Raw genomic sequence first — 13,366 nt, 5'->3', positions numbered from 1 at the left:
CACACACACACACACACACACACACACACACACACACACAACTTCACTTCTGCCAGTGTATCTCCCCTACTTTCCAAACCTTTTATGAATACCTTGCTGGACTAGCACTCCTGGAAGGTACCGATGTGTGGAGGAATGCTTCTGTAAGGTTTGTAAAATAGGAAAGAGGTACTAAAAGAATTGAAGTTGTAAGGGCCAGTAGTGAATCATGCTTGGATAGCAAAGTTCTTAAGAGTGTTTCCCATGAATGGCAAGGTTTCAGGCTTGAGTTCTGGTGCAGCGCATAGTTTTAATCTGCCATGAAGTTTTGAAACAGTGTAGACTCTGCAGTGCAGTGAAAGATTAATTCTGGTAACCAGGCATTTTCTGCTATTTTTATGTGCTTGAGACAGTTCAATATCTCTTCTATTTGTTGAGTAGTGGTCTATCCTATGTATATTGCCTTCCATTCTGGATTTTCTATTATTAGTATTAGTTTAATTATTATCAGCTTCAGTTTCTTCCCTGATCACTTCAATAAACTAACTTCAGCATCAGGTTCACAACCAAATTCTTATATCATCATCATCATTCAAAATCTCATCAACAATGTTGAATGTGTTTATATACCTAATAAGTGGCTCTACTTGGTGAGAGGTCATCATTATTTTTTTCTTTGTAGACACTTTGTGAGGATCATTAAATTAGTATTTAGCTCATTTATAGTTTATGAATCAAAGCTTATTATCAAAAGCAAGATCATTTGGGTTATCAAATGAAATTTGCGACTGTATTGACCTTTTGATAGGGATGGTACAGCATGTTATCTTGGATGGAGAGTCATTGTCAGATGTACAAGTAACTTCAGATGCGCCCCAAAGAAATGTGTTGGGACCCTTTCTGTTCATGTGTTAATGACTTTGCAGACAATATTGATAGTGACCTGAGACTTCTTGCAGATGATGCAGTTGTCTATAATTATGTACTTTCTGAAAGAAATATTCAGTCAGATCTTGATAAGATTTCAAAGTGGTGAAAAGACTGGAAACTTGCTTTAAATGTTCAAAAATTTATATCTGTGTACTTCACAAAATGAAAAACACAGTATTATATGATTATAATATCAATGAGTCGCTGGTGGAATCGGCCAGCTCACAGAAACACCGATATGTAGCATTTTTTGTGGATACGAAATGAAATGATCACACAGGCTCAGTCGTGGTAAAGCAGGTGGTAGGCTTCAGTTTATTGGTAGAACACTGGGGAAGTGCAACAGAGGATACTGAATGTATGCAGAGAAGGGCAGCATGAATGGTTATAGAACTGTCAAATTGTCTGGTCCAAGGGAGAGTGCTGCAGAGACACTGAAGAAATTGAACTGGTAGACTCTTGAAGACAAATGTACACTATTCCAAAACAGTCTACTAACAAAGTTTCAAGAACCGGCTGTAAATGATGACTCTGGGAATATACTACAACTGCCTACAAATTGCTCACATAGGAATTGTGAGGATATGATTAGAATACTTACAGCACACACAGAGGCATTCAAACAGTCATTCATCCTGCACTCGATATGTAAATGGAATGGGAAGAAATCCTAACAACTGGTACAACTACCATGCACTTCACTTCACATAGGTTTGCAGAGTATAGCTGTAGATGTAGGTTCATGGAAATTGTACAGGTTTTGAGAACTCAAAAGGTATCCTAAAACCTTATTCAGAATGAAACCTGATGTGTTCTTCAGCTTTGATTTTAAAGGTAAGATTGCATAAAACAAAGCTTCAAATCACCTACCAGTCTGAAACAATAACAAACTTTATTGTGAAATAAATGTTCCATACCAACTAAAATAAAGTAAGAACTAAAATAATTTATTTATGATGGTGTTTATGATGGTGAAGCAGAAAAAATCCAAAATGCTCCCTCATCCACATGTTCTCATGTGTAACATGCAGTTACTTGGTCAAACAAGTCTATCAAACCATTCACAGTCTTTATCTATTAACAAGTTGAAACTTACTGGCAGATTAAAACTGTGTGCCGGACCAAGGCTCGAACTGAGGACCTTTGCTTTTCGCGGGCAAGTGCTCTACCAACTGAGCTACTCAACAACTTTAAAGTTCGGAAGGTAGGAGATGAGGTACTGGCAGAAGTAAAGCTGTGAAGACAGGCCGCGAGTCGTGCTTGGGTAGTTCAGCTGGTGGAGCACTTGCCCGCGAGAGGCAAAGGTCCCGAGTTCGAGTCTCGATCCGGCACACAGTTTTAATCTGCCAGTAAGTTTCGTATCAGCACACGCTCCGCTTCAGAGTGAAAATTTCATTCTATTAACAAGTTGTCCCTCCCTCTCACTATGTCTTTCCAGCTGTTTTCAAAGTTTGCACTATACTCACTCTGTCCAAGACAATCAGTACCCCCAGCCTGCCACTATATTAGCAGAATATAACCTTATAACCATGTATATATCTCTCTCTCTCTCTCTCTCTCTCTCTCTCTCTCTCTCTCTCTCTCTCTCTCTCTCTCTCGTGTGTGTGTGTGTGTGTGTGTGTGTGTGTGTGTGTGTGTGTGTGTGGTGTGTGTGTGTGTGTGTGTGTTCTTGGAAGAAGCACAAATTCAAAAAAGGTTGCACATGAGAACATGGGGAGGATGAAGCACTTTGGATTACAGTGCTCAGCTGTTTGTTTATATGCTGTATACCATTCAAAGCTTCTTCTCAAACCAATGATAATTTTATCTTCACCTTTCAAATCATTTGAATTACCACAATTCGACAAGACTGTCACTGAAACAAGTTACCTCTTCATTGAAGCCATCTGCATCAATATATGTAAACAGATGCCCTGTATCATCAGACCACTCTGAAACTTCCTGATGGTACTGCTCTTGAAGTGGTGTCCTGCAGTTACCACTGTGGCGATAAAATTCGACTTCAGACTTGCTAAATACTTTCTCTTGCCAACTAAATGTATGTTCTTCATATTCTGGTGTATTATCATTTGCATTAGTGCGTTGTTTGTCATTTTCTCTTGGTGTAAACTGTGGAATAGGTATGTTTCTTGTTTTTGGTAGCTGGAAACGTACTCTGCAATTAGAAAACAGTTAAATGATATGTAATTCACAATAATTAAAGATTACTTAGAGAACTCAGAATAGTAATAAATAAGGAAAAACATGCCAACTAGAACATGTCTGTCACATTATAATATACACCGACACTGTAAGGCTTTTATATATACACTCCTGAAGAACACCATGAATTCATTGTCCCAGGAAGGGGAAACTTTACTGACACATTCCTGGGGTCAGATACATCACATGATCACACTGACTGAGCCACAGGCACATAGACACAGGCAACAGAGCATGCACAATGTCGGCACTAGTACAGTGTATATCCACCTTTCGCAGCAATGCAGGTTGCTATTCTCCCATGGAGACGATTGTAGAGATGCTGGATGTAGTCCTGTGGAACGGCTTGCCATGCCATTTCCACCTGGCGCCTCAGTTGGACCAGCGTTCGTGCTGGACGTGCAGACCGCGTGAGACGACGCTTCATCCAGTCCCAAACATGCTCAATGGGGGACAGATCCGGAGATCTTGCTGGCCAGGGTAGTTGACTTACACCTTCTAGAGCACGTTGGGTGGCACGGGATACATGCGGACGTGCATTGTCCTGTTGGAACAGCAAGTTCCCTTGCCGGTCTAGGCCGTGCACTATTCAGTGTCCCCTCGATGATCACCAGAGGTGTACGGCCAGTGTAGGAGATCGCTCCCCACACCATGATGCCGGGTGTTGGCCCTGTGTGCCTCGGTCGTATGCAGTCCTGATTGTGGCGCTCACCTGCACGGCGCCAAACACGCATACAACCATCATTGGCACCAAGGCAGAAGCGACCCTCATCGCTGAAGACGACACGTCTCCATTCGTCCCTCCATTCACGCCTGTCGCGACACCACTGGAGGCAGGCTGCACGATGTTGGGGCGTGAGCGGAAGACGGCCTAACGGTGTGCGGGACTGTAGCCCAGCTTCATGGAGATGGTTGCGAATGGTCCTCACCGATACCCCAGGAGCAACAGTGTCCCTAATTTGCTGGGAAGTGGCGTTGCGGTCCCCTACGGCACTGCGTAGGATCCTACGGTCTTGGCGTGCATCCGTGCGTCGCTGCGGTCCGGTCCCAGGTCGACAGGCACGTGCACCTTCCGCCGACCACTGGCGACAACATCGATGTACTGTGGAGACCTCACGCCCCACGTGTTGAGCAATTCGGCGGTACGTCCACCCGGCCTCCCGCATGCCCACTATACGCCCTCGCTCAAAGTCCATCAACTGCACATACGGTTCACGTCCACGCTGTCGCGGCATGCTACCAGTGTTAAAGACTGCGATGGAGCTCCGTATGCCACGGCAAACTGGCTGACACTGACGGCGGCGGTGCACAAATGCTGCGCAGCTAGCGCCATTCGACGGCCAACACCGCGGTTCCTGGTGTGTCCGCTGTGCCGTGCGTGTGATCATTGCTTGTACAGCCCTATCGCAGTGTCCGGAGCAAGTATGGTGGGTCTGACACACCGGTGTCAATGTGTTCTTTTTTCCATTTCCAGGAGTGCATATATATTTGAAATATGAAGTTCCAAGTATGTTACAAAGATACAAAAATTGTAAATTAGATAACACTGAATGAGTTGCATTTGTTTAAGACAATGGCTTCAGATTCAGGAGGCCGGGGCTCACACTTTGTCTGGTTATCCTCTTTTAGTTTTGGAATGATTTTCCTAATTAATAACTGCTGGACAGAAAGGCAATTTTGTATGCAAACATTCGAGACAAAATAATACTGTCATAGGACCAGCATATTTGCTCTCACATAACCACAGTATTATGGACATTAAAATTTAGATTTTTTTTTTCAGATGGCTACTAAGGGATGCTACTTTGACATTCAAATGCATCAAACCTATAACAGCAAAAGAAAAAAGGTTTGATAAAAACAACAAAAACAAATTTAGTCATTGTGAAATTTTAAACATTTTGATTGTCTGTGATATAGCAATCGTATGCTATTTAATTACAGGATGGATATACAGCCACATTGGTTTGTGCTTACTTCAGTCACTATCATAATCAGCCACTTGGTATCCACTACTGGATAAACGCTTTCTCTATACTTCTCCACAGATTATTTCAGCTATATGCATACATATTGCTCTCAAGTGTCTTCCAGTGTCATCTACTAACACTCAATTAGGTTGTCTTCTTTGCCTTTTTTTATCCCTTGAAAACCAACAAAGAACTTTCCTGTTCCATTTACCATCTGGCTACATGTTCTGCCCACCACCATTTAATTTTAATAAAATCATAATTATGTATTCAGTACCTGATACATTTATTTATTTTCCTGACTCCTCTAGTTATTCCCAACAAGCATCAATGTATTGCTCAGAATGAGATTTTCACTCTGCAGCGGAGTGTGCGCTGATATGAAACTTCCTGGCAGATTAAAACTGTGTGCTGGGCTGAGACTCAAACTCGGGACCTTTGCCTTTCGCGGGCATGTGCTCTACCAACTGAGCTACCCAAGCACGACTCACGCCCCGTCCTCACAGCTGCCCAGAAGTTTCTTATCAGTGCACACTCCGCTGTAGAGTGAAAATCTCATTCTGGAAATATCCCCCCGGCTGTGGCTAAGCCATGGCTTCGCAATATCCTTTCTTTCAGGAGTGCTAGTTCTGCAAGATTCGCAGAAGAGCGCCTGTAAAGTTTGGAAGGTAGGAGACGAGGTACGGGCAGAAGTAAAGCTGGGAGGATGGGGCGTGAGTCGTGCTCGGGTAGCTCAGTTGGTAGAGCACTTGCCCGCGAAAGGCGAAGGTCCTGAGTTCGAGTCTCGGCCTGGCACACAGTTTTAATCTGCCAGGAAGTTTCAATGTATTGCTCACTGAATGCCCACAGTTCTCAAGTGGTTTTGAAGTATTAAATGCCATTTAGGCAAATGACATTTCACACTCATTGTGTAGTACAAGGGAAGATGATTATGACAGAATAATATTAAGTAGGGATTAAGTTGCAGAACATATACAGTGTGTGGGTATTTGTTTTCATATGTGCACACATTAAATGGAGGGTGTGGAATATGAGGAAATGGCAAAGCGTGATGACAAATAAACAGCTTCACCTGCTGTGATCAGGGCCTTTTACATTTTGGAATTGTGACTTGGCAGTGGTTTGAACATCAAAGAGCAACCACACTCTCCAAGAATGAAAACAAAAGACAAGATGGTTTCGTGACAAATGAAATATATTGTAATCTTGATTGTCATTTTGAGCCTTTTAGGGGTATCTTATATCAAAGTTAGGTTCTACACTAATTCATTATATGAGTACATTATCCTCTTTTGCTCCAATAACAGCTGCAAAACATGATGAAGTTAATTCTTTCCCCAGCTACACTTTGGATTTCCAAGGCACTGATTAGCACGACTTCTACTTCAAGAGAATCAATTACAGTGACCGGATTCAACGACAAAGGAAATATGTCAGATGCTACATTGTGTGGCAGCTCTCAAGAAGTGTTATGACTCAGCTTCAACTACAAGGAGCGAGCCAGCATCTACCTAAACCATAAATGAACAAGATAAACACTTTTGGCTCCCAGTGTATAGGGCATAGAGCAGTAGAGCAAAAGGATGACAATAAAGGACTATGAATATATAAAATCTCGAAATTCAATAAGTGATAAATTATGGGTTGCTAAAAGAAATAAGGATTAAACAAAAGGAGACACTATAAATGAATTGACATAAACTCAGTAATAATCCATAAAGAAGAAAGTGAAAGGAAATATTAGAACAATTCATGAAATCTGAAGAGAAACCATACTTACACAATTGTGGTACAAGTATTAGAACAGTTTCAGTTAAATTCATGCATCAAGTAAAAAAAAATTGGCACATGAATAAAAGAATGTTTTAACTATGATGGAGTAATTTCTTAGTGGGTTTGGAGAAGAAGAATTTTTCAGTGAGTTCAGAGAAGATTTTGAATCCCAACATCTGTGGGGTCGCGGTAGTAGCTGAGCAACACTGCAAAGGGCTACTGTACAACACAGCGCAGTCCCCCATTGCAGTGTTTGACACACTGGCTGCATTATGTGGTGCAAATGATCAGTACAGTGCCACATACACACGGTTGCATTAGCTATGAAAGAGATAAGAGCAGTTCATTGGTAAGGATGAGCTTTCAGAAAATACAGAAATGTACTTTGAAACTACTTCTGGATAGGGACACAGTGTTTCACTGTTATCACGTTTAAGAAAACTGTGCAGTAGCCGTTTCTCACAGTAACAGAGGGTACATACTAGAGGATATTTCCATTGGATTCCAATCATTACTAGAAAAATGACTTCAGGGACTCCATAATGGTTTAAAGGTTTATTACAACAAATGTCTGACAAAATGAATTCTAATATTAAGAAATTGTCTGATAAAGTGGATTAAAAAATAAGAAACTTTTCGACACCAGGAAGAAATTATGTGACAAAGTAGATTCTAATATTAAGAAACCATCTAACAAAGTCAAGTCTAAAAGTAACTAATTGTCTGTCATGGTAGAAAATGCAAAAGAAGAACTAAAATTAGAGATAAAAGAACATGTCAAACAGGAAATGGAAGCCAAATTAACTAACACTGCAAGTATGTTGACCCAGTTTCTCAAGAGTTGAAGGATGAAACCAATAACCAATATGATTAAGTTCAAGAGGAAGTAGAAGAGCTATTGAAATAATTATGGTGAAATTAACAAAGTAGGTCAATTTGCCATTAGAGTGTTCAACCAGGTTAAAAAGCACATATCAGAGGCAATCAAGCATGTAACTGTTTTAGTACAAAGCAAAGAATTTAGAAAAATAGTTAACACACTTGAAATGTAATCTAATTTGGAAGAAAGACTGCACAAGTTAGTAAATTCTACTGTACAAGAGAATGTAGAATCACTTAATACTAACACCCCTTTTAAGGAAGGTGCTAAGGAATGTTGGTCAAAATATGTTAAACTATATACCATTAAACAAGCAAATACCAATACCGTAATGCATTGTTTGCAAGAGTATTTTCAAAATGTGGGTGACCTACCAAGTCTATTAAATGATAATAGCCCACAATTTATTAGCCATAATTTTAAGGAATTCTTGGGTTGGAAAGAGGTAAAACACATAACTATATCCATGTACAGTCCACAAACTAATCCTTGTGAATGTGTGAAGAAAGAATAAGGACAACTGTGTAAAACATACTGTTCTACGACGCTTGTTACCTCGCCACAGCTAGTGCTGGAGTTTTGAGTAATCCTTAATGAATTACTACATACGTAAACAGGATTAGAAATTATGAATAAAACCTTTATAGGAGAGGCCTTGTTAAAATATTTACATGGCCAAATTCAACAGAAACTGACTTGGAAAATGAGAAGCGCTTGTTCGCTATTGTTCTACTGTATTAGTCTTATTGTGTTAACTGTACTGTAGAACAAAAGTGCTTTTTTGCTTTTGTTCTATGGTATTACTTGTATTGTGTTAACTGTTCTGTAGAACAAAGACAAACAAGTGCTTTTCATTTATTACAATGTTGTTCTACCAAGAACGGACGGAAGAGTTCGTGACCTTTGTGAATTTGGAGGATTGACGACCACCAGCTGTCCGATTTAAATTGTTTCCGTATTTCCATCTTAGTTTTCTTGGGGACAATTTCTATCTTCTTTTACTATTCTATTATCTTTTATTACTATTATACTTTCTACTACCACTTACTCCAGAAATATGAGCCCAACACCTGTAAATGTTACATCTGGTGTTCATTCAATAACAATTGCACCGGTACATGTATGACGACAGCCGTGAGCTTTGTTAATAAACTTAACTATAAATTAGCATTTCAAGGAAAATTTTGAAGATGTCCAATGTACATGTAGTACACAAAAAGCTAAGAATAAGAATTATTTTAGCTCTATTATTATAATTATAATAATAACAATAGAAAGTGGAGAAGGTTATAGCACTATGACACTTGCACACAAATACTTCAACTCACATCTCCAGATCTTTGCATAAGGTATGAATATAGTAAGCAAATTATTCTGGAATTTAGAATACGAAGTTATTGGTTTTATACATTTTTAAGCATAAAGAAAGAAGAAAAGAATGGTTGGGTTTGTATTTGAAATTTATTAGGGGAGATTAATCATCAGTAGTGATATTACCTCTATCAAGTACTGATCAACGAACTGACAAACCACAGAAATTAGAATGAACACTGATGATGACTTACATGAATATACTTTCCTGTTCAATTACATTTCATAGAGATTTGTTTGGATCAGTTTTTGGGGTGTCCGTGATGGTAAAGCCATGGCATGTCTGTTCTGTAGGGAATGCTGAACATCATCTTCCTCTGACATCACGGTGAAGTACCTTAGCAGATGGTGTCCCTGGTGTGGGGGTGCTCAGGGAGTCCAACTATGGGGTTGTCTTCTTGTTCAATCCTAACATACCTGTCTCTCTATTTCCTTTTCTTACTCTTCCATTAGGAATACCAAATCTATCTTCCCTTTATCCATATACAATGTTCCTATCATAGGATCTCTTCTTCTTACAATCTATATATCAGAATTTACAACCTACAACAATAGGATTGGACTGATAGGTATTTCACGTATGATGACAACAACAGACTAACAGGATTTTTTTTAGAGTTATGCAACACATCTTAGTCACGCTACACATTGTGAGGGAAAAGAGTCCAGGCAGGAGATGGAAGGCAAGACAATATTCAACAAGGAGTAGGTCCATGAGGAAAAATCTTAATAACAGGAGCCGAAGTGCTAACATTATCCTAGTGTATTCACAAGAAATACCTGGAATAAAATCTTTTGTATTGTCTAAATCGAGTAATTGTAAGAAAGAAATGGATAAGCTACATGTATCAGTAAGTAGACACAAAATACAAATGCATGAGAAGTATGTGTACATACTGATGTTATATATATTATAAACAAGAGTAAGAAAATGAAGAAATTAGAAGTGAGAAGTTAAGATATTTAGACAAAGAGCAATCAGGTAATGTCAACATAAAGCAAGTATGGGAGAAACTTATGATTTACAGTGAGAAAAGAGAGTAAAACGGGGCTAGTAACTATGTTTACTGATGAAGTCAACATGGGGCATACCCAAATAGTGGATAAGTTATAAGAGATGAAAAGGGTAAGAGGAATGGCCTATACCTTGGTCAGGTGAATCTGTAGGAGGAACGACCTGAACCATTTAATGCAGGTAGGAGAGAGATAAGTTTAGACAGACCCATAGAAGGAATGGTCAGGTGAATCAACTGAGGAAATGACCTGAATCATATTTTTGCTTAAGGAAAGAAAGGGTACACCCACATCGATAGTGGTATTGAGGTTTGACACAGTGTTTGCCCTTAGAAGGAGTGTAAGTCCAGTGAATGGTATATACCTGACAAGCAACTCTTCAGGTAATAATAATTTGAAAAGGAGTAAAAGGTAACTGTACACATATACAAGAAGTAAATAAGAAACTCTCAAGTATATTGGCTTGAAGGCAATGCATTAACCACTCCATCTTCAGTGTTAAATAAATAAATAAACCATAAGTAAGTTTACGTGACACAAACTGATACCCTGCTATAGAGAAAGACTGGTCATTAAAGGACAATTTCTGGTATCTTATGTGATGTAAATAAGGCAGAGATAAACAAAGTAGACTAAAACTGTTTAGCCCACTTTATCTTAAATGAAACAACAAAACTGAAAAGACCTGTTATTAAAAATGAAGTTTTACTCCTTTTTAAAGAAGGAAATCATATCCAACGTTTTTAAGTAATTAAGTTGTTTATAGTTGTGTGTTAATGAGGTTTTTTTTTTTTTTTTTTTTTTTTTTTTTCCCCCCCGGGATGTGGGAGGTCCTGACATACTTCCTTTAATTGGGTAATGTAAGGTCTTCATAGTTTTTAGGCAAATTGCATTTACATTCCTTGTGTAGTACACGAAGAGATGATCATGACAGAATAATATTAAGTAGGGAGTAAGTCAGAGAACATGTATGGTGCATGGGTGTTTGTTTTCGTACATGCAGACATTAAATGGGAGCTGTGGAATAAGAGAAAATGGCAAGGTGTGACAATAAATAAATGGCTTCACCTTCTGTGCACAAGCCCTTTTACTTTTTGGTGTCACAGCTTGGCAGTAGTTTGACCATCAAAGAGAAAGCACATTCTCCAAGAATGAAAACAACAGACAAGATGGTTTTGTTACAAATAAAATATATTGTAATCTTGACTGTCATGTTGATCCTTTGAGGCATATCTTGTATGCAAAGTTGCATTCTACTCTAATTCACAGGCCACTCTAATGATCTGTACACCCAATCAATGAAATTCACGGACATGCTTTTTTGTGATATGAGTAGAAGTTATGCTCTTTTGCTCCAATAACAGCTGCAGAATGTGAAGAAGTCAAGCCTCTCCTCAGATACACATGGGATTTTAGAGGCACTGATTAGCAGGATCTGCACTACAAGAGAATCAACTACAGCTACTGGATTAAAAGAAAAAGGTAAATACATCATTTATTATGCCGAGTCGCAGATCTCATGAAGTGTTCTGACTCAGCTTCAACTACAAGGAGCAATCCAGCAGCTATATAAAACTCTAAACCAACAAGAAAAACACTTCAATCTTCCTTTTAGAAGTCAATAATGTCTCACAACCCTAAGTTAAAACTGGTGTAACTTTCTATTACAGGCTCTTTGGAATCTATTTTTAAAATTATTTAGTTTCTCATGAGAGCTTTAGGTCATTTTTATTCTTTTGTTTATTTCTTTTGCTGTTCATTTAATCACTGACTTCGACTGTCTGCAATACATAAAGTCACCAACTAATTCTGTACATTAAATTGTACAGATTTTCCTTTACGATGTGTTCACTATGCATCACTTGAGCCTGATTACAGCAGATTTTAGGGTTTTTCCCCCAACTTTCTCTGTTAGAATCTTAAATTCATTGTCAATATTTGTCTGCACTAGAGGTACACAGTACAATCTCATCAGCAAAAAGTTAAATAATGATTCATATATCTGTAGAAATAATGGCAACATAAAAATGAAATCAGTTTGCAAAGTGATCAATAGTAACTTAGGAAGAAGAAAAGTAAGAAACAACATCGTTATTAAAACTGAGGACAAAACTATATATGATCCATTACACATTGCCAATATGTTCAACTGTCATTTTACAAGTGTAGTTCAAAACCTCATACGAACCCAAAGTAGTACAGACATCAGTCACAACATCACATTGAATCCCAAAACTATGTTTTTGTACCCTGCAACAGTACATGATGTAGAGAATGCCATCAGCAAACTAAAAAGTAAATTATGCTGTGGCACCGATGGCATTCCAGACAAAATCATTAAACACAGCAGGTATATTACTCCTCTTCTTGTAGATAATTAATGCATCTTTCAGTACTGGCACTTTCCATAGAAAGCTGAAACTATCAATTATAAAACCATTATACAAAATGGGGATTATGATGTAAAAAACTACAGGCCTTTATCAATGTTATCTTGTTTTTTAAAAATCATAGAAAGAGTAATGTGTGGAAGACTCTACTTTTCTAAAAAAAATGTGGAATATTGGTCAATCAACAAAATGGCTTTCGAAAGAATAGATCAACTGAAACAGCTATATACAACTTTCTAAACCTTGTCCTAAATTCCATTGATAATAATGAAGTAAATTGTGGGGTCTTTTTAGATTTATCAAAGGCCTTTGACGTTATTGATCATAAACTACTGCTCGAGTCCGTGGTACTGCTCATGCATGGTTTAAGTCATACTTATCTGTCAGATGCAAGAAAGTAGAAATAGTTCATGATGGAAAGTCATACATTTCCGGTTATAAGGAAGTTAGTTATGGGGTGGCCCAAGGTTTGGTGTTGGGACCCCTGTTGTTCTTGATCTTTATAAATGACTTGCCAAACTATTTAATACAAGCTGATTGTGTACTTTTTGCTGATGATACAAGTCTCTTTATTAAAGGTCAGAATGAGACTGGCCTTAACAGGAAAATTGAAACAACAACAGTTGAAGCAAGTAAATGGTTCAGGGACAACAGTTTATTTGTGAATGAGGAAAAATATATTATGGATGAATTACAGACATGTTTCAAACAATGTGAAGCCCAATATAACTGTGAAGCTATGCCAACAGAATATACTACAAATGCTAAATACAAAATTCTTAAGAATTTGGTTAGATGAGCATCTAACGTGGGACAAGCATAAAGATGTGCTCAATAAAAAATTAAGTAAATGTTGC

At 38.4% G+C, this 13,366-nt stretch overlaps 1 protein-coding gene across 2 annotated transcripts in view; it reads right to left on the bottom strand.

Annotated features, from left to right (window-relative positions):
* LOC126283929 (Meckel syndrome type 1 protein) overlaps positions 1–13,366 on the bottom strand; it is a 135,594-nt gene that overhangs the window by 81,873 nt on the left and 40,355 nt on the right. For both annotated transcript variants that reach the window (XM_049982312.1, XM_049982314.1), the window contains exon 2: positions 2,779–3,064. In XM_049982312.1, the coding sequence (XP_049838269.1) occupies positions 2,779–3,064 (286 nt within the window). The remainder of the gene's footprint in view (positions 1–2,778; positions 3,065–13,366) is intronic.

Source organism: Schistocerca gregaria, chromosome 8 (genome assembly GCF_023897955.1).
Source record: "Schistocerca gregaria isolate iqSchGreg1 chromosome 8, iqSchGreg1.2, whole genome shotgun sequence".
Classification (NCBI taxonomy): Eukaryota; Metazoa; Arthropoda; class Insecta; order Orthoptera; family Acrididae; genus Schistocerca; species Schistocerca gregaria.
The sequence above is the reverse complement of the archived record's forward strand: the minus strand, read 5'-3'. Positions and strand labels throughout refer to the sequence as shown.